At 38.5% G+C, this 22,732-nt stretch overlaps 1 protein-coding gene across 6 annotated transcripts in view; it reads right to left on the reverse strand.

Moving 5' to 3' along the window:
• The window catches only part of TMC6 (transmembrane channel like 6), a 33,730-nt gene extending 23,560 nt beyond the window's left edge, over window positions 1-10,170 (reverse strand). The window contains exons 1-5 of one of the 6 annotated variants that reach the window (XM_087922982.1): window positions 10,054-10,156; window positions 4,647-4,823; window positions 4,085-4,321; window positions 2,547-2,671; window positions 145-267 (exon numbers count right to left, since the gene is read on the reverse strand). In XM_087922982.1, coding sequence (XP_087779108.1) covers window positions 145-267; window positions 2,547-2,671; window positions 4,085-4,140 — 304 coding nt within the window. In that variant the 5' untranslated portion in view covers window positions 4,141-4,321; window positions 4,647-4,823; window positions 10,054-10,156. Of the gene's footprint in view, window positions 1-144; window positions 268-2,546; window positions 2,672-4,084; window positions 4,418-4,646; window positions 4,824-5,842; window positions 6,068-8,581; window positions 8,767-10,053 lie in introns of those variants that run through there. The other 5 variants (XM_087922977.1, XM_087922978.1, XM_087922980.1 and 2 more) reach the window with 5 other exon arrangements.
• Between the last annotated feature and the right edge of the window lie 12,562 nt (window positions 10,171-22,732).

A 22,732-nucleotide genomic window follows, 5' to 3' on the forward strand; every position in this document is an offset into this window, starting at 1 on the left:
ATGAAAGGGAAGAAAGACTATCACCACGGAAGGGGAAAAAGGAATCGTCCTCTATGCTAATTCCCACATTTCACATGGCCTGTCTGGAAATTCTTCTTCATAGAAAGAAGTGGACTGGGGCCACAGGGGAGCATCACAACTCACCAATAGTCCGGCTGGGCATATTCGCAAGGATGCGCAGTGTGGTGGAAGAGAAGTCAGGGTGCTCAACCAGCTGTGTATTTGGGTTCCAAGTTCCAGTCGGATTTGAGGAATGAACCAGATTTTCTGGAGAAAAAGAAATGGCCCAGATACAGCCTCTCTACATTGCCAAGTTGCTATGAATTGTCCTATCAAAACTGGAATCTCCACATCTTCCCTTCTTCTTTCTGTTGTGGCCATTCCCCAAATGAGCATGTTTTTCCCTAACAACTTAGACAGTCATTCTAAATTTATTTTACTGTTTCCTACAGCAAATATTTATAACATGATAGATTACCAGGTGGACTGAATCACTCCCTGTTGTTTATACAGGGCAGAGATCCTGTGCCAATACAGTTGTGTACAGGCAATTTCTGTGTTTTCAGAAAAAAACAAAAAAACTCCAAATCCAAGCTTCACAAATAATATAACAATGAAATACTCAAAATCAGCTCTAGAGCAATGAGGTAAAATTCTTGGCAAGCACTTACTCATATACCACTTCATCATGCTTTACAGCACTCTCTGGGCAGTTTACAATGTCAGCATATTGTCCCCAACAATCTGAGTCTCATTTGACCGACCTCAGAAAGATGGAAGGCTAAGTCAACCTTGAGCCCCGTCAGGATCAAACTCCTGCTTGTGGGCAGAGCTAACCTGCAGTACTGCACTTTAACCACTGCCCCACCACGGCTCACTTTATATGAATCACACAAATGAGTTGTTTTGAAGGGGAGGAAAATAATATTCTTAACTTTTGATTGGGAGGCAAATACTATCCTAACATTCACTTTCCTAATGGACGTATGAATCATTTAAGTTCTGCTTTAGGTATTTGAATGCAGCTGCCTCATGAAGTGAACCAGGGGTGGGATGCAAATATTTTAACTTCCAGTTCTATAGGCGTGGCCAGGTAGGCATGGCCAGGTGGTCATGTGACTGGGTGGGTGGTTTTGGTTTTTTTTGCCTCCTGGGCCTCAGGGAAGCCTCCTGGGAGAAGCAGTACAACAGTGAGATGGGGGCGGGAATCAGCTGTGGCGCACAATTTAGATTAGCTAGAAAGCAAGAAATCCAACAATTTCCTGCTTTCTAGCTAATTTAAATCGCACAACACAGATGATCTTTGGAAAACTGCTAATTGGTGGGGAGGGGGAAAGAAATACCTTGATTTTCGGAGCGAACGCTCCCAGCTGATCTTCAGAGCTACTGGTTTGCCCAAACCAGGCCAAACAAGTAGAATCCCACCCCTGCCTCTTCCGCATAGTCTGCTGATCATGGCAGGAAGATGCCTCGGTAATTTCAAGAAGATATGGACAAAATATGGGGTCTTCAGCAAGTGGAACAGATTGCCTCCAGAAGTTGTGGGTCAATGGAAGTTTTTAAGAAGCCATCTGGAATGGCATAGGGTCTTCTGCTGGAGTAAAGGATTGGTCCCTTCCAACTCTGTTATTCTATATTTCTCATCACCATTGTAATTGCAAATTGTCACTAAATGAGGCCGTTTCTAAACAAGGACTTTCTATAATTCTGTCTCTTCCATCAAGGATTTTGTGCCATAATATTGCATGTCAACCGCCTCCACTGGCAAATAATCCTTTAATGCTACCCTGCAAAAATATTCTCAGTAAAATGTATTCATGCCCTAGCTTGACCCAGCTCTCTCAGTGAGCCACTGGGTCCTAAAGGACAGTTCCCTGTCCTTTAGGACCCAGTGGCTCACTGAGAGAAGAGAAACAGTGTTTTCTGTATTGGCTGAGTTCATCCTGGGTGGAGGGGTTCCCCCTATAGCCTTGGTTCTTGCTCACTCATGGATCCCATACCTTGGTTAATTCTCTTATTTTGATCTGACCTATCGCTCTCTAGGCTGTCTGCAATGCTGTTTCAGTTATCTTATTTAGTATCATGTTAATCTTGTGACAGAGGTCAGTATTATTACTTCAAATTAAAATCCATGTTGGCTATAAACGTATTGGGGAGCTCTCACTGTCTCTGAAGCCAATCTTTCAGACAGGATGGTTGTGGGGATAAAGTGAGATCATGCGTTTGTTTTCCATCCTACTTTTTACTGTGAACAGAGTTGTTAAACGTAGTTAAGAAGCCAAGGATTTTTGTTTAGCTGTAAGTGCTGGCTATACAGAGATACAATGATTGAAAAGAAAGAAATTGCTTTCTCTTCATCCACATTTTGTTAAAAGCTGTAACATCAGACTGCACAGCCTTTTCACATTGTTTTCTGAAGAAAAATCAGGAAATACCACTTAAAAGTTACACAACTTTCTCCTCTACCCCAACTATTTACCTACAAATTGAATATTCCTGATAATTATCAGGAAGTCTCTGTGCTATATAGACATGGTTTGTCTCACCTTTGCTCCTCTTAGTCAGATCTTGCATCTCCACCAACTCCTGCTCAGCCAAACTGCTCTGCTCCTTAATTAGCTGGTGGAAGGAATCATGCACGGCCCCTTCATCATACGGACTTAGGTCTTGGCTGTGGGGAAGAGATAAACGGTCTGCCCAACTGTTTCATTAACAGGTTCCCTAAAACAACAGCCTCTAACATCTCACCAACTTCACATGGGATTTAGTTAGTAGTTGGGAATATGTAGTGACTAAACGGCAGAAGGCAAAACATATTAGAACATTACAGTTCTTATAGCAAATCACGACAGAGTCTAAGACACAAACAATGCATAAGAGGGATGGAGAATAACTAACCATGTCATCAAATACGATTTACAAAAACCTCCCCTCAGGGCCTTCAGAGCTTATGTAAGCATCTGCTAATGGGCACCCAGGAGATCTACATAATGAGAGTGAAACCAAAGCCTTATATGTTTAAACAATAAACTACAAACAAATAACTAAGTCTGGATTATTACACATTGGAAAGTAGTTTTGTAAGGTAGAGATTAATCTCAGCATCATATCTTTTAGCGCTCTAGTAATTGCATTTTATTGTTCCATTTTTATTTCTAATTTAATTAAAATGTCAACATATTTCCATCTGAATTCTGTAAATTCTTATTACATACCTGTATTCTGTTCTGGTATATTCTGTCCTAAGTCCAGGGAAATAATGATTATCCAACAATCAAATATTGAGGTAAAATGTATCAATTCCTGTCTCTTACAGGATTTGTAATATATAAATCCTGTACTTTTGATCTCTGTGGCTAAAATTCTATTAATAATAATTTGTGGATCTTACTACCATATGGTTCAATAATGGACAAAACATGTTTCATATGTCTTAAAGTCAGATTTAAGGCAGCGATATTCAAAACATTTAGAAGCAGTGACTAATATTTTCCTAACGCTGTAGACTATTCTGAGAATAACTGAAATCATGGTAGGGCAATTAATGCACTACCCACTCATTCCCAAGGATCTACATTGGAGATTATAAATAGTCCCAATAGTAGAGAATTTTTGTAGCTCAGGGTTGAACTTTGGGGACCCTGGTGCTCTCTGAGCTTGGTGATTTTCTTGCAAACATTTTATTACCAAACTAGGTAACATCATCAGTGCATATAAATAGCCCTTCAACCTTTTTTTCAATGTTGATAATGATTTGTATTTGTTCCTGGAAACTCCTCTCCCCAGCTTTCATAAACAGGCAACAGAACTCCTGCATACCAACATTCCTCCACATGCTTTATGATAACGAGAATTCTAATTGTAGTATTCTGATAATTCAATATAGAAAAACAAAAGTCTTATTTTCAGGCTTTTGAAAAGGGAGTTTTGCTTTGAAATCAATACGTGCTAATTTTCAGCTTTGTACATAATTTGGAAGGACTCTAACCATCTGATGACAGGCTTTCTTTTTCTAAGGCAGGAATGAATACAGTTCCTATATACTTTTTAAAAATGTGCTTATTTAAAAAAGAACCACACTCACCTGGCAGGGTCTCCATTCTCAAGGTCCTGAAAGGTGAAAGTCACAGTGTGGGACATTTTTTAACTCCACAAGTAATTTTCTGGTCTCTGCACTTTTCAGTTCCACCACATTTCCAAATGCAGGTTACGGAAAGAATCAATATCACATGAAGCTGGTTCCATTGAGACGCTTCAGGCTCTACATCTTCTAACAAATTGTTCAGACTGTGGTCTAATATCTGATGTCTTCTTATTCCCTCTCAAGATCAAAAAACAGCAGGCCACAATGTTCAAGCCTATAAAGAACACAACTTCAGACACACAGAGCTGTATTGGGTTCTCCTGCCTCCTCCTCCTACAAGATTTAGAAAGTGTGTATCTCAAGAGCTGCCTGGTCCACTGTGAGCAAATCACACAAAAAGGAAGGAAAACAAGGTCGAGACAAAAGCTGCAATTCAGGCTGGATGCCTGCATTTCAGACAATGCAAACATAGCTGCTGGCCCTCAAACTTCGTACTTCTCTGACTTATAGTAGAAAAGAAAATCATTTCTGCAAAAGAAAGCGGAAGCTCCCTTGCACTTACCTGCAGGTGCATCTCTGAGTTTCACTAGCAGAAGACTTAACATAAAGTTTCTCTTGACTATCTCAATCCTTGTCAAGCAGCCCAGCTATATCACTAAGGGAGATAAGTAACTCTGCATTTCAATACTCCAGGATGGGCTTGGCTTCCAAGGGTTAGTAAAGCCCAGTTCCTGCATTCCTGAGAGAAGAATGTGAGTGAACACCAGCAAATGAAGCAACCAAGCTTCCTGCCTTGACAGGAAGTTTGTTTCTACCACTGGCTGTGCAGGTTCAAGGGGCTAAAACTCTCAATAGAGCATGAGAAGAATGAAGAAAGGAAGTGAGGTTGTTGCAAAACAAAGCATCCTGTCGGGGTTCAACACCAGGAAACTGTCTGGTTTGTTCCCTGACGCTTAGCTCCGCAAGAGTTGTGATATGCTTTTACTGTATTCAGGAAGATATTTTGTTTTTCTTTAGAAGATGCTAGTACTTTGCTATACTGATAGCAAAGAAATTTATGGCAATCTTTGCTTTTAGAAATTATAAACTTGTGGTTTCAGCATAAGGTCAGTACATACACTATTCTCGGGGATTAAGTAATTATCTTGACCAAGACAACTCTTGACTGGGAGAAAAAAAAACCCACTTCTGCTTCTCAGTCTGAACTCGCCCACATTATTTATCATTCCATTTAGGAAAGGTCCCATACTCTGGCTGTTGAGATATCTGGCTTTTGGGAGATCTTAGGACCTCTTAGGACCACCTTGTCATGCAGGGTGGGGCAAAATAAAACTTCATTAAAATGGCAAGAAAAAGACAGCAGCAAACCAGTCTTGACCCATTTTACGTCACATATTTTTATCTTCTGATACAGGGACAAGGATGGTCCACCCCAGAGGTTGAACATGGACTATCAGACGTCTTTGTTCCAACCGGATAGAGACAGAATCCAAACTTCTGAAGGAACTCAAACTTCTGAAACACAAATCCTCAAGCTTTGTTATGTATTCTCACCTCCCCGTTGCAAAAATTGGAAGCCAGCTCCTGCTAAGTAACAGCTTCAGGACAAAGATTGTTGTGAAGTAGCAGCTTTCAGTGCTTTGTAGAGCCTTAATGTTTTCCTGATCCCAAAGTACACAAGGGTAAACAAAGCTAGAGAGAGTCACGGCTTTGGGGAACTAAGGGTGTGGCAACAGAAGAAAAGCAAATTTAGCTTACCTAACAGCTGCTGTTTTAAGATTTTCAGAAAATCCTGAAGCCTGAGCTACTAGTTCTTGATATTCTAAACTTTTAACATATTGGGCCTCAGCTAGGCAACCTTTGTCATCCTTGCTGAACAAATCAGGCAGCAGCAAAACTCTGGAACTTTCTTTCTTTCCTGGAGTTGATGGCTCTCCCAGTCCTCTTGTATGAAGGAAAGCATCCAGTAAAGAATGAGCCAAACAGGAATTCCCCAGTACTTGCTGGGGAATGCTGGGAGTTGAAGTCTACAAGTCTTAAAAGTTGCCAAGGCTGAACACCCCTTCTCTATATGGAATGTCTTTTCACATCCAGAAGATGGCTGGGAGAACAATCGTGCTCATCTCTGGAAGCAAGGAAAGCATCCCATTCTTAACAGAATAACAGAGTTGGAAGAGACCCTGGAGGTCTATTAGTCCAACCCCCTGCTCAGGTAGGACCCCTATATCATTTCAGGCAAATGGTTGTCCAATCTCTTCTCAGAAACTTCCAGTGTTGGAGCATTCACAACTTCTGGAGGCAAGTTGTTCCACTGATCAATTGTTCTAACTGTTAGGAAATTTCTCCTTAGTTCTAGGTGCTTCTCTCCTTGATCAGTTTCCATCCATTGCTTCTTATCCTGCCTTCAAATGCTTTGGAGAATAGATTGACACCCCGCCCCATTCTTTGTGCAACCTGTTAGATATTGGAACATGCTTCATGGAGAAGGAAAACAATCCCACCCCCCCACCTCACTAGTTCTCACAGGAAGAAAGACTTGGGGAGAATGAATTGTCTCTGCACAAATTTTGGTCTGCCAAGATGTTTGGGGAACAGAAAGACAAACGGACCAGGTGAAACAGGTATATTCCTGTTCAGTGAATCATCTCCACTTCTTTATTTTCCTAGCTATCCATTGGTTTATTCTGCTATTATCACCTCCTTGGTTTTTTCTGAGCAAACCTCTCCGTCAATGTTTCTCAACCTTAGCTATTTTAAGATGAGTGGATTTCCACTCCCAGAATTCCCCAGCCACCATACTGGATAGGGATTTCTTTGGAGTTTGAGCCTACACTTGATTGGTGGTTTCACTTAACCAAAGATCCAGAATACTCTGGTACTGGTTTTTCTGCAATGTTCCATGACGCTGCCTTTATCTTATTCCCAACCCATGGATGAGACAGTCTTAAGTCACCTTTAGCTGTACTTGGTTAAATTAGTACTTTTCGGCTTATTATGACATTGCCAGGGGCAGTCTGAATAGTTTTCTCCTGACTCAAGGATGTCCAGGAGCAACTCAACAGTAGCAGCAATACAGAAAATCTTTTTTTTAACCGTGTGCACCTCCCTCAATGGTGCCACCCACCATTTTGTTTTAAACAGCTTTTAGGCAACTACAGCTGCAGCTAGATACTGGCACTTTTCTTTGCACCATCTCAATTTCCATTTATTGTTTTAAGTTAAGTAGGATATAAACAAATCGTTAGATGGATAAGGTGGATGCCAAGAGAGCTGCCCACATCTGCTCTAAAATGCTTCATGTTTGATATGAGCAGTGTTGGGTTCTTCTTTTTTTTATGAAAGTTCAGCTTATAACCTGTTACCCCAGCAGGCCCATCATGCAGATTGGCATGATATAGGGATTACACATAAATGTCAAGCTTCCTGTTCTTTCACTTCCACAGAATGCAAGGAGCCAGCTGCTGAGTAAATGATATGCATGAAATCATTTGCTTGCCCGTCATGGCTGCCCGCCTTTCCAATGAATTAGAAGCCTTTTGTCCTGCTTTGGCACCAATTCAACTGAATAGCAAAACTTTTATCACTGTCTAAGCCATTCAAGATGGTGTGTATTCTTTCTTCAGTCTGCTTTGGAGGATATCTACCCAGGTGACCCTTGATCTGCACAATAACAATTATCTGTACTTTCCCCATTTCAATAGTATTTATTTTTTGAGGGGGTGTCTTCAAGTGTTTTGCCATGCATATATATCATGAGTTTATAGGATTCATAGTCCTCCCCCACCCTTCTCCAATTTGCTAGTGAGTCACACTGTTTTCTCTCTTAAAAACCCAGACCGGATTGTTTTGCTCAGTTCAGAAACAAACTACAACTGAAGATCATTGGCAGCATTTATACTAGTTGGTGTAACCCAATTTTGGATCATTTATTGGTAGCCACACCAGGGAAGAATTTATAATTGGCATGGTCACTGCTGAGCTCTAAGGAGCCAATTTGGATTCATCCAGCCAGCCCATTGCTCTAGATCATTCTCCCATTCATGGGTGCATGCGCACATTACAAAAATAGTGTGCAGGAACAAGAAAATGACTAAAGAGAAAATATATGTTTTATATTTTCATTAATTTATTCCACCATATATTGTGTGGTGAAACAAAAATATTTCAACGCTCATAGAATAACCTCACTGCAGTTCTATATTTTTGCCAGTATCTTTGGTATGGCCCAGAGGAATTCATAATTATAAAGCACAGTTGCAGGGGAAAGAAGAAAACTGGATAAGAAGGTACAAAAGTTATCACCCAACAAACTGGCTTCCATCAGAAAGCTGGGAAATGACCTCACAGGAGGTTGTCTCTTCCTAATTCTGCCAATTTCTCCGGCAGCTCAGTAGTATATCCATCAAAGAAAAACATAGGAAGAAAGCTGGTCGGGTATATCTTTAATGCATTTGGTAGCTCATTCCTCAAAATAAAAATTACAGCCTGGTTACTTACCAACACAAGGCTGTCCAAAGGCCACCTTAGCTCCTGAAATATGTCATGGTCCAAAAGTAAAACACTGCCTCCATCAAAAGCATCCTATTCTACCGGCTGATGGCAACCCTCCTTTACATTCTCTCATTCAGGCAGCTTCAGAAGAATGGACAGGCTGCATAACCCAAGCTTTTTGCTCCCACTGTGCCAAGTAGTCCAGCCTGCTGTCTCATCTTCCACCCTCCCTTTTCTCTGGGCATATTCTTGGCAGCCACCTCCTTAAAATGAGCTCTCTGATACATCGGGGCATGATCCCAAAAGGGTTAAGAAAGAAAAATGATTTTTCCAGCAACTCTTCTACTCTTGTTCATGCTGAAGATCCCAGCCTATTTATGTGGGAGCAAGATTATTACAATTACTGGTGTTTAAACTTGATCAGGACCTTAGCATTTTTAAATTTTATTTATTTATTTATTTGCTTAAAAGGGCTCTTCTGGAGGGAATGATGAAAAAAAATGAGGCAAACCTAATCCTACAGTACAAAACATAGACTTATTCGGAAAAGGCAACAGGCTCATTTTCATTATAAGTAAAATTTAAAGTCCAGAAATGTCAGTGCTTTCTTGTTTCTGAGGATTCTGCAGAGTTTTACATTTTTTTTTTTATCATAATAGACCTACGACCCACGAGATCTATATTTAGCGAGAAGCACCACTTCTTCTTGAACTTCTTACTAGGAGTAAATTATGCAGTATGTGGGTTGTAATAAGTGATATTTTATCGTAAAGAAGCAGACCCAGTTTTTCCAGAGAGATCTCCCCGTTAAAATCTTGCCTCTTTTGATTTGCCTCTACATTATAGCTAGTGCTTCTATTGCCCCATTCAGATTTTCAAAAGGTAGAAAGGCGTACTATTTTAAAGCTGAAATTTTAAAATGAAAAACCCTGCCTGATTTGAATCCAATACCTTAGGAGCCTACAATTAAATACCGTAATTGATTTTAAGATTTTCTCTGGGCCAAATAGCAAGTGCTTATTATGCATTTGTGTTTGGGGCTCGGAATGCATTAGAAAGAAAGAAAGATCATTTTTAGTGCGTTCATTTACATTAGACTTTTTAGTCTGCTTCATGGCTCGACCCCTCCAGGACCAGGGGCCTCACTTCTACAAGCAGCTTCGTGGGTGTGAGAAAGAATCACAGAGGTCAATTACTCCACGCAGGAATCTTTGTAGCCGCGTCCCTCGGGTGATTTTCCCGCCTGCAGCAAATCCTACGATGGACAATGGAATTTCTGAGATCCAGGATAGCGATCGGAGTAACGGAGATCACATTCAGGCCCCAATTTGCAACCAAGAGACCCCCGCGATTATTACAAATAAACAACTGTAAAACGTGCGAGAAAAAGTAAAACCTTACCAAATAAAGAGTCTTTTTACAACTCCCGGAATCACGACATAGCTCTACAGTTACATCAGGTTATCTTTTCCACTCACCTTGTAAGTTATTCCTCCAAATTTAATCAGGTTAAAGGGCTCCTCTTCACACCAAGAAAACTTTTTTTTCTCCAAAGGAAATCCCAGTCCCGGCGGCTAGAACACACCCCGTGCTTCACCTGAACAACAAAGGACTTTGGGAGCTGTAGTTCTTTTTTTTTTTTTCCCCTGAAGAACCTACTGGAGCAGGAAAGGTGCTTTTAGGGTTGCTTTTAAGTTCTAGATAACTGAAACGGAAAACTGCTTGCGAGAAGAAAAAAGTTTCCTCTGTACAAATGAGTAACTTTCATTCATATCCAGCGAGACCAACTACTCTTATCAGGAGGCTTCTACAACTTCTAGGTGAATGTTTTTCAAGGTTATAAGTTTAAGATGTGTGGCCTTCAACCCCCTTGCTAACCCAGAAATTCTGGGACTTGGAAGTCCACACATCTTGCCAAGTTTGAAAAATCAAAGTCATCATCAAGGTCATCTTTTCTCAAAGTGGTCTTCTCTTGGCGACTTCTTTCCAGCTCCTTCGTATGTGCATAAGGACCAGTCAGAATGGACATTGGTTTTGTATATAGAGCAGAAGCTGTGGATCCCATACATCAGAAAAGACAAGATGGATTGAGTATTACAAATGTTACATGTAATATTTTCATTCGTTATAATGAGAAAAAATAATTATTTAAAATATTTGACTGGAGTGGTTCTTAGCAGAAGAGTAAAAGGAGCACTACGGCATTCTCAGAAGAGTTTGAATTATGAGAAGTGATGTATTGCCTCCTTTTAAAAAAAAGCCCTGTAAGCAGATATTTCCCCCCCCCTGCTTTTTTTTTTCTTTCGTACAGGGAAACTCCTTGCATACAGCAGTTGATTTCTCCTGGAAATGGATCCATATAAATTAATTTTGAGCTGAGCTTGATTCCTGGTATCTTCACAGAAATAGATATGTAGTTTCTTGGCAACAATAAAGGATGGCTTGCACTGGCCTTCTTCTGGGATTTTTTTTTTCAATTTCCCAAGCTTGGCTACAGACATGGTGTTCCCTGGAGGTTTCCTTGTCAACTCCCAAGTCTGTTTAGACACTGTGAACCAGGCCATTATGATAATTAACATTCTACAGAAGAACTATGATTGTCACTGCTCATCATCTTTAAGAAAGTTTGCAGGACTCATTTAGGGCCAGATAAGCTCTCTTTAAAAATAAAAGTAACTTTGGAATGGGTAGTACAGTCTGTAAACTTCTATAAATTTATTTTTAGTATAGAAAATCAGATGGACCTGAAGCTAAGAAAATATTGAACCCAAAGATGATAAAAGCAAAAAACAGAATGGGGGTGAGAAACAGGCCAGGACAACTACCTGGATGATTTAGCACTCACTGCAGGTAAGATATTGCAATAGTGTATATAAACTATGTTAAAAACAACTTATAGCTGACAGCTAGAGATCAGGAAGATTTATGGTTATGCCAATTTTGTTATTTTTACTTCTAAAAAGTGTGATTGTATAAAACCATTGTTCCCCCAAAATGGCACTTATTCCAAAGCAAAGCAGCTGAGCATCAAACTAAAATAGCAAATTCCCTTCTAGTCTGTAATTAAAAATGGTCCGGTGATTTATGTTTATGATAGGAAGCTCTTCAGAAGGAAAGCATGTTCATAGTTTTCCTTCATATTTAAAATCAGGGTTGGCAAATCTTAAGTTTTTGTTCCTCCAAGAAACTTAAAAGGAATATTTTAATTGGGTGGAAAACATAGAATGGCAGGGTGGGGGATGTGAAGTAGACAAACAATAATATGCTTCATAGTTACTATTTAAATACTTCCACATTTCTACTTGGTGTGTGGCAGCTGTAACAGGGCTAATGTCAATGTCTAAAATGAGTATGTCTAACTATAGCCAATATTAGTTTTATACTAATCAGAATAGATTTATGAATTAAAGTCTGGCAACTATAACCTGAAATATTTCCTCAAGCTCTTTAGTTAACCTTTAGCTATGTAATGATTGGGTGAAGGGCTTCTATGCATGCAACAACTAAACTCATGCTAGAATTTTTTGACATCCATATCATATCTATTCTGAACCATGATAAGTGTCTATTTGAGTAGAAGGTGTATTGTTTAATTTAGCATTTCTTTCTCTCCATGTATCTTTTAAGTTTATTTCATCTACCATATTAAAAAAAAGACTTAGGGAGAATCTTTCTGTTTTGCTTTATTGTTTTCTGTGCTGTATAGTCCAGTTTGTTGTCTACAATTCCATTAAAATCTTTCATCATAACTATATTAGCATAGTCCAGTTCAATTATTTTGATATGTAATTTTTTATAAAATTCTTCTTGTTTATCATTCAGGGCATAGATTGCAATCAGGAGTCTTTTTGTATTATTATCCATTATTTCCACCATTAGTATTCTTCTGTCGTCATCAGTATAAATCAATTTTGCTGGAATAGTCTCTTTAATATATAAAACCACTCCTCTTTTCTTGCATTGTGTCAATATTTTCCTTAGTTTTGGCTGTATCAACAATTGTTCATATTGCTTTTTAATATGTACTTCTTGTAAGCAGATTATATCAAATTTTAATTTCTCTAATTTATGGAAAGTTTTCCTACTTTTAATGGCTGAATTAAGTCCATTTATATTAATTGTAATCAGTTTTTTCTCTTCCATGGTTATATTTTATCATTAGGATTGGCAGCTCTCGTGGATCTTGGTTCAAGTTGACCTTTGGGTTCCTCCTTTCCACCTACTGCACCTTCCTCTTTTTCAGTCATCATTTGGCAGTCCTCTTGGAATTCAATTAGTGAAATTTCTTTTTCTGCCTCTTCCTCTTTCCCTCTGAAAAATTCTGTATAAAACGATTCAGCTTTCTCAATTGAATCAATTCTGTATCTCTGTTCTTGCCATGTGAACATTAAACCTTCTGGAATCAGTCATCTATAATTCACCTCTTTTTAAAGCAGCAATTTGGTCAAGAATCAGTATTCTCTTCTCATCTCTCTCACTCTTCTAGGTACTTGTTTCAAAACCACAATCTCCTTATCTTTATATTTCAATGTTTTCTCTCTTGCCACTTGCAATATTTGCGTTTTAATGGCTTTCTTTGTAAATCTGATGTGAACTTCTCTTGGTAGGCTATTTCTCATTGCGTATCTTGTGAAGACTCGATAAACCTCACCTATTCCATCCATCATCTTCTCTTCCGTTATTTCCAAAGCTTCAGCCAATATTTCTATCATTATCTTAGCTAGAATTTGTCCCTTTTCTTCCTCTGTTTTGGAATCTGAGATAAAATTCTGATCTGTCCATCTCCCATCTCAGCATACCACTTTTATCTTGTTTAAGCACAGTTAATCTGGTATCAATGTCTCCAATCTTCTTATCTCTTTGTTTATCTTCTTCTTCAATTTTTAGTAGTCTCTCATCATACTTCATCATCATTTGTTGGATGTTCTCGACTTTTTCATCAGTTTTCCCTGTTCTTTGTTCAGTGTTCTCTGTTCTTGTTTGAATGTTTTGAATTCCTTGCATAATCATCTGCAGGGTCACTTTTTCTTGTTCTTGTTCTTTCTCTTGCCGTAACATTGTCTGTATTAAACATTGTCCTCCAGATGGTGGAGAGGAGGAAGTAGAAGTTGAAGAGATGGTAGCTGTTAATTTCCTACTCATTTCAAACAATTCAAAATCTTCAGGTTCTTCTAGACCTTAATCCAATTGTAAAGTAACCAATTGCGATTCCAAATAAAAATAGTAGGAAAAAAGAAACCTAATAATAATAATAATAATAATAATAATAATAATAATAATAATAATAATAATAAAAAAAGAATTTCTTTAGGTTCTTGTATACCTTAATCCAATCGATTAATTAGATAACAATGAAAATTCAAAAATGAAGGAAAAAACCATAAACATACACAAAGGAGAAAAAGTTGTAAAATCCTAAAAAAGACGGAAAAGTGAAGAATAAAAAGCTTTTTAAAAAAGGAAAAATTCTTCAGGTTCTTCAACACCTTAATCCAATTAAAAGGTCTCAAATATAAAAGACTGCATAAGAGAAAAAGAAAAAAAAAGCCAGGAAGATAAAAAGAAAGAAAAAACCAGTATTGGAGGTAGATGGAAAAACAAGAATACCAGAAAATCAAAAAGAGAAAAAGAAAAAAAAGGCTGCTCTCTTAAAAAGAAAAGGAAGGGAATCATTAATACTAAAACTTTTCTTTTGAAATAAAAAACAAATGTAAAAAATTAACTTCGAAGGACAAGCATAAAGAAAAAAAAAAGCAAAGACAAGTTCCAAAGAACTAAAAGTCCAAATAGCTATTTCAAAAAGTAAACTGTTGAGGAGGGGTAGCACAGCTTAGAAAAAATCAAGAAAACACACTGCACTTTGTTTAGTTATCCAAGGCTCTTGTTATAACACTCTTCTCCAGAAACTTACCACCTTTTCTTTTTCTATAACCTTCAGCACCAGACTCCAGCTGTTGATAGAAACCCAGAAGAGCACCTGCAATAATACTCTCCCATGCTCTTCCCTCTATCTTATCGAATAGCAATGTCCTTGAAAAAAAGTCTCATTTTTTTCTTTCTCAGCTTTGTCTGGTCACAAAAGAAATAGAATATTTCCAAGCCTCTAGTTGGCAGTGTTACAAAGTTTCTTTGCTTTCACTTTCCCCCTCCTTTTCCAAGCAAAATGCAATAAGAATTAATAAAAAAGAAAGAAAAAGATATTTTTAAAAAAGAAATAACTAAATGGGAGTCTCTAGCCTAAAATAGTTACAAAATCAAAAAGGAGAAAAAAAAATAGATGAAAAAGAAAAAACCAGTCCAGTTTCAAAATATAAGATCATGTATAGAAAATCCAGCAATGAGGAAAAAAAACATTACTTTGACATTCCTGTTTAAAATTGCCACTTAATCACTTCTTTCAAAACTTTTACAGATTCTTTCTTTTCCTTAGGGTGTCCTTTCAGATCTTAGAATAAAGAAAAAGTTCTCACCAAACCGGCACACTCTCTCTTTCTGTTCTCTTCCGTTTCGGAGCTGTCCCAACTTCAGCAGCTTTAATCGCTGCCTCTTTGCCACTGGCAAGAAGAGCTTCTCCTGGATCTACCAGGGACTTTGCGGTGTCCCTGGGATCGACAGGATGCGCTCTTCACTTTCACCGTCTCTTCGGGACGGTTTAGAACTGATAGGATTGTCCAGGAGCAAAGATATTGGCAGCGATCTCAGACCTCCAAGATCACATGCCGTATCGTCGCAATGCCAGCTCCGCCCCTGCTAGAATTTTTTGTATTTATTGTCAGGTGAGCGAAAAGTAGAGGGGTAATAAATAACCGTGATTGTAATGTAAGGATAAAATACATTGTTTTGTATGCTAGACTGATGTATTCTAATTCATATTTTTAAGGTTTCTTGAAAACCTTTTTAAAAAGTAGGAAGCGTCTTTCTTATAAAACAACATGTATGGTGTTAAACATTTAATCACATATAGGTTATGTTTGCATAATATACTTGCCCATAGTTAGCTTTACTCAATTAAGCCATTTTTTTGGTGCATGTTCTTTTTTAATTTACTGACTAAAGGCTTCAATATCAGTCGGGAAAGACCACACAAGAAGATCTTATTCAACTGATTTATTGCTAAACAGCCTATGCTCAGGAATCTTTTGAACTAATGGTTAGCACTTGCTTACAGTTAGATAAAAATTAATGGAATTCAAGGTTGAACTTGGTCACTTGTGGCTATAGAATAATAGAATTGGAAGGGACCTTGGTGGTCTTCTGGTCCAACCCTCTGCTCAAGCAAGAGACCCTATACCTGTGATGATGAACCTATGGCACGCATGCCACAAGTGGCACGCAGAGCCATTTGTGCTGGCACGCGAGCTGCAGGCAAACTTACCTCACTGCGCATGCATGTGCTTCACAGCTGATTTTTTTTCGGTTGGTTTGAGGCCTTTTTTGGCCTCCCAGAGGCTTGGAAAAAACCTCTGCAAGGCCTTTCAGACAGAATTATAGGACTGTTTCATCCCTTTCTGTGATACCGGAAGTGGTGAAATGGGCCTATAATTCATCCTGAGAAGCCTCGCAGAGGTTTTTTCCAAGCCGAAAAAGGCCTCAACCAGCCAAAAAATCAGCTGTGAGACACAGTGCAGGTAAAGGGGTGGGGGTGGGGATTGCGTGCGCATGTGCAGGGGCATGAGAAGGGACGCACGCATTGCATTCTGGGTGCTGGCATGCGAGTACATGTGCGCTGGTGCACACACAATTTTTGGTACAGGAGCCCCAAAACGTTAGCCACCATTGCCCTATACCATTTCAAACTGTCTGATCCCTTCTTTAAAACCTCCACTAATGGAGTATCCACAACTTCTGGAAGCAAGCCATTTCACTGATTAATTGTTCTGTCAGGAAATTGCTTCTTATTTCTACATTGGATCTCTTCATAAATTTCCATCCATTGCTTCTTCCTGCCTTAAGAGAATACATTGACTCCCTCTTCTTTGTGGCAGCCCCTTAGATATTGGAACACTGCTATCATGTCACTCTAGTCTCCATCTCCTTCAGTAGACTAAACATACACAGTTCCTGCAACCATTCCTCATATGTTTTAGCCTTCGGTCCCCTAATCATCTTTGTTGGTCTTTGCACTTTTTCTAGAGTCTCAACATTTTTTTTTTTTTACATCGTGGTGACCAAAATTGGATGCAGTATTCCAAGTATGGTCTTATAAAGCAGTACTAACACTTCATGTGATCTTGATTCTATCTCTGTTAATGCAGCTTAGGACACATTGGCTTTTTTGATGGTCATAGCACAGTGCTGGCTTGTATTTAAATGATTCTCCACCAGGACTCCTAGATCTGTCTCACAGTTACTGCTGTTGAACCAGGTACCACCTATTCTAGGCCTGTGCATTTGGGTCTCCTTGCCTAAATGCTGAACCTTACTTTTCTCCCCATTGAATTTCATGTTGTTAGGTAGGGTCCAATATTCAAGTCTATCATGATCCTTCTAAACTTTGAGTCTAGTGAGCAAAGGCAGCTTCAGGAGGGCATCAACTATAATCTTCCAGTTTAGGAAAGGTTTTCTGGATGAAATTAAAAAAAAGCGACTGGAAATAATTTGTCAGCTGCACAAATAGATAAGACAGGGCAATGTTTGAGGAGAAGGCAGTTATAACTCAGCCTTTTACTTCCTGATGACCAAAGAACACTCTCTCATGACATTATGACATCAACCAAAGGAAGTGAGAAATGTTCCCCTCCCTCCTTCTTTAAAAATGTCAATCCCTGCCCTAGTATAAAATAGTCAGAGCTGGTGAGTGAAGTGCTATTCTAGTTTCTACCAAACTGAAATCAGCATGCTGCAAAGCAAAACACTGGCCTCTAGTCATCTTTTTCCAATAATGGCTTAGATTCCTATTCACATAAAATAAAAATAGCAGATGTTATAACTAAATTTTTCTGTGTTTTTTAAATGTTTTAAAATGTGCCTACATGATAATAAAAAAAACTAAATTAAACCATAGATTGATAATAGGATCTTGGAAGACTAGAAAATAAGGAAGTTAGGGTAATTTGCCTTTTGGTCACACCAATTAATGGAAATCATTTTGTGAATGGACCAGCTTTCATGGCAACCTCTTTTTTTTGTTTCTTTTAATCCACACGACATGATCTTAAAATGTAAAAAGTGCTCTTTGAACAAATAGGTTGGGAATTCCTGTTATAGCTTCTATGGTAGTAGGCAAGCTGTTGCTTTGCAGATGGCTGTTGAATTACAACAGCCTTCATGATTGACTTTGCTGGTTTGAGCAACATCAGTAGGACAATAAGTTCTCTGATAGTATCTACAGGGCTAACAATTTTTAAATTTAAACCATTAATCAAGCTGGTGTGTAAGGCAAGGGAGACCTCTAGAGGCTGGCTATGACAAAGATTATTAAAAACAATGAACAGCAAACTTTTCTTGTAGTAAAGATCTAATATTATGGGTCTAGCATCTCTCAAATATATTATTCTAATATGGCTGTTGGACATGTATTGAGAATTATGGCAGTTGTAATCAATGCAGCCATTACTCACAGCATGCATGAATTATACTATTCTATGATGATGATGATGATGATGATGATGATGAATAAACAGCTTCACTTCAGGCTCCATTGCACAAAAATAGATGATAGTCTTTCTCTTGGCAGATCATCCTAGCAGAGCCACTTAACAGTTAGTTGAACATTCTTCTTGTACTATATATCTTCTTGCTATTAAGGGCTGCTGCTTTCTATTTCATTCTCTAAGAGTTCCATGGCAGGCCCAACCGTTGGTATTTAATTAGGAAAAAGGTCAGACTGAGGGTGTAAGTGGCTGTGTCCAAATTTGGACCAAAACTGTGTTTCCTCCCAATTTTTTGGTCCCTCCCATCCCTGGGAACCAAAAATCCCTAATTGTTGGAGCTAGTGATTCTTACTAAACCAGGAATATTAGGATTTGGGAAAGATTGGAGTCTGACTTTAGTAAGAAAAGCTAATGCTCTCAAATTGTAGTAAATCAGAAATGTAATATACATCACTTTCATATGTTGTTATATTGTGTGTAACAGGATGCATTCATTTCACAAGAAATGATCGTTTAGGTAAAGAGAGACAATTCATTTCGGAAGAAATTATCTAGGTAAAAAGGGACATTATTTTATGTTCCTGGAAGCAAAATAATGTTCAGAAATAGCTCAAGCATATGCTTCCTGGATTTATTGGGATATAAAGGAAGAGTGATAGCACAATCAGTCTTTCAAGATTCTGTTATTGTAGTCTATCTCAATAAGGTATAGTTTTAGTCCTCCCGTGGAGTTGATTTTCCAGTCTGGTCTACCAAGTAGCCGATACTCCAATTGTTTCTGCCAAACCTGTAAGATCTGGGAGGATTGGCATGCATCAAGTCTATCAAAAACCGGGACATGTCATTTTAGGGGACTCGGGAGGCATTCCTCCTCAGTTACCATTCCTCCCCTGTGCATTATTCCCTCATCTCACTTACTCATTTTCATTGCTTCTGATATCTAAAATGAAAGGACTGCTTTCACAAATTTTGTTGGTAGCTGTTCTTGAAGGATTTTGTAATGATATAGCTTCCTGACTTATTGGTCTATGTCTTCGTTATCAGTGTTTCTCATAGTTAAGGCAAAATATCATAAACAATTCTAACTAAATATAGAATTCTAGTTTCCTTGATTGTTGGCCTGTCAGAATATAAACTAGGCAAATGTGCCCTTTATTTACGGATATGCAATCTGTTAGACAAAAGATCCTTATCTGGCCATCCAGCCAAGATTAGAAGCAATAACGTAGTAGATCATAAATCATAATAATATTACAGTCTCGTCTCATCCTGCATTCTATTTCTAAAGTGAGAACTTGATATCTATGAGAAGGCCACCCCACTTTGTCTTTCCAGTGACTGGATGGTTGAATGTTTAAGATCATTACTAACAAATATAGATAAGACATAACCTATCTTATGTGAAGTTGGCTAGCCCTTTTTAAAGCTGTTTCATTATGGCTTTTGCCACATTTTATTTTAGTAGATTTCATTGTCTAACTATGCACTTTGTGTGAAGAAATATTTGGTTGTGGGGTTTTGTTGCGGGGAGGAGAGAATCTCCCATAATTCTTTTTAATCATATGAATCCAATCCCAGAACTATTAAAGCAGTGTCTACCTGCTGTCTTCACATCCCATACAATTTTATGTTCTCATTGTTTGCCACTTTTCTAAACTGAAGGCCTGAAAGGTTGCATCATTTTCAGTTAGGCAAGTTGCTTCAGCTTCTTGATAATGTCCCTTTCTAAAACTTCAGTATATAGGCAATAATATTTATCAGGTTTGGGCATTGGAGTAGCCCAATGTCAAATCTTAGCTTAATGTTTATGTTTTGGGACTCGTTTTTTATCTCTTTCTTAAGTTTTCTAACTTTCAGTATCAGGAATATTGTAGAAGATTATTAGAGTATATGTTTTATGTGAGAAAGTGACAGAAACCTATGAGTCATTTACAAAGATGCAGGCCTAATTTGCCACAGTTGTTAGACTTCCCCTGTATGCATTTTTTCCTCACCCCTGTCTAGAGGCTAGGCCAGTATTTCTGAATCCTGGCCATTTTAAGATGTGTGGATTTCAACACCTGGAATTCTGGCTGGGGATTTCTGGGAGTGGTCATCAATACTTCTTAAAAGGGGAAAGGTTGACAAATATTGCACTAAATATCCAGCTTCTGCACTGGCTCAGCAACTTGGCAAACAGGATGTTCCAGGACCATATAATGTTTAAAGTACTGTAGTAGTTTAAATATAGTATTCAAATGGCAGATATCTATCAATTTCTGCCATTGCTTTGTTGTATGTCCACCTGCCATAAATACTAAATAAAAAAGGAACATAAAGTTGATATGGATTATGGATCCAGCCCCATTCTCTTGGCTTTCATCATACAAAGCATTCGTTCATTCATACTCTCTCTCTGTCTTCCTCCCTCCCTCCCCCCCCTCATACAGGCACACACACACACACACACACACACACACACACGAACGAATCAGGGAGATCATTCTCACTTCCAAAGGAATCCTTATGTTCAGATAAAGATTTTCATGCCTTTAAAATAGCAACATTTCCCACCACCACCGATTCTACTTTGCAACCAGATAAGAAAATGCTCTTTTATAGTAATGAACATGTCAAGCTACACAGTACTTTAGATGGAGTTCCAAAGCAGTGCTTTGAAGAGTGTGGGATTATATGGCAGTCACAAAAAGAAGCCATCATAAATGCATACCAGCTACCAAGCTTCTGAATGTTGATCATAGGACCACGGGGATCAATAGTGGTATGCATTTTTTTTTACTACTGATTCTATGGGCGTTGCTTGGTGGGTATGGCTTGGCGGGTGTGACGGGGAAGGATACTGCAAAATCTCCATTCCCACCCCACCCCACCCCACCCCACTAACCTGCTTTCCAGCTCTGTTCTCCTGTTCAGGGCAACAAATGAAGACCCAGCCATCAGCTGGGACTTGGGAGGCAGAGAATAGGTGGGGGCGAGGCCAACCAGAGGTGGTATTTACCAGTTCTCCAAACTATTTAATTTCCACTACCGGTTCTCCAGAACCTGTCAGAACTGGCTGAATACCACCTCTGACGGGGATGCTGCAAGGGTCATAAGTGTGAACAATGGTCATAAGTCACATTTTTTTAATGCCTTAAGAGTCAATATATGAATGGTTGTAAATTGAGGACTACCTGTACCATAATGTTATGTTGGGATATATTGGCTTTTTTACCAGTACACATAGTATTGCCATCATTCATGCACAGGGCTACGTCATGAGCTAAGGAAGATGACTGGTGTTGTCAAGGCATAGTTCTACCTTGTAAGCTGCAACTGGTGAGGGAGTCTGGTTGTTGTTTTTTTGTTGTTGTTAAATTATAACTGTAATTTTTCTAATACTAACTGCTTTTTTCACTTTAGTCTTGAGCATCTCTAAAATTTATTTTTTTCATGCCTTATCCTTAAACTCTTTCATTTCACTATCCGTTCAGTGAAGGAAGTAAAAAAAAAAAGAATACAGTAACTACTGGCATCAGTGTGACAATTTCTCTTTTGCCTCTCCCAGCATTGTCTTTGCGGTTTACATTTCTCAGACACAGGAGAATACAGACTCTCAAGAGGCAACATGTACTGTGAGCAATCCTGTAATTTTGCAGAAGGATGTTGGATGAGATGCATTAATATCCACTATGGAATTGGTGATACCTATGATGGGAAGATGTTTTGTTTTGACATGTATTTAATACTGTATAATGGTTTAATGATTCATTTTTTTCCTTGTTAATGTGAATTTTGTGTGCCTAAGAAAGAGATATTTAGTGATGAAAAGTAGAGTTCTGATGGAATTCCCCTAAACTTGGTGTAAAAGATCCCTGAGAAAAAGGAACATAGGAGAAGCTGATAGGAGAGCTACAGGATGATCAAGCAAGAAAATGTATTTTCTTCTGAGGAGAGCAGAACCCACAAAATAGAATATGTCTAATAGGCTCCTGATTAATGAGCGGCTATGCCCCTGTGGCAGAGCTGAGGCTGAAACTGTGAAGCATGTCCTTTTATATTGCCCTATGTATAACGCAGGCAGATCTAAGTTACCGTCTCTCCTTGAAACAGATCCTTGTAGACCCAATGTTAGTAATTTGTTCTTATATTGTCTAGGGGATGGGTCTTCATACATCACTTCTCAGGTTTCTACATTTTTTTAAAGAGCTGAGGAGAACGCTGTAATTCCCCTTAGTCAAGTTCTTGGTGACCAATTGTTCATGATTAATTTTCCCATGTTCTTTTGTTGTACTTGTGTTTTGGTCTGTGACTGCAAATAAAGTATTATTATTATTATTATTATTATTATTATTATTATTATTATTACTATTAAAGTACAATATCTGGACTAGGGAAGGTAGAAAATGATCCACAAACATGAGGATGGAAGATTATTGACCAGAGCACAAACTAACTCTTTGATCCACTGCATCATATTTATGAAACACATAACACAAACTCCCGATAGGTGTTTTATTTAATGAATCACATGTATTAGATTTCTAAACTCCTGCATAATCATAATGGATCTAAAACACTGAAT

The sequence above is a fragment of the Pseudonaja textilis genome, chromosome 2 (genome assembly GCF_049901715.1).
Source record: "Pseudonaja textilis isolate UNSWEBS1 chromosome 2, rPseTex1.2, whole genome shotgun sequence".
Classification (NCBI taxonomy): Eukaryota; Metazoa; Chordata; class Lepidosauria; order Squamata; family Elapidae; genus Pseudonaja; species Pseudonaja textilis.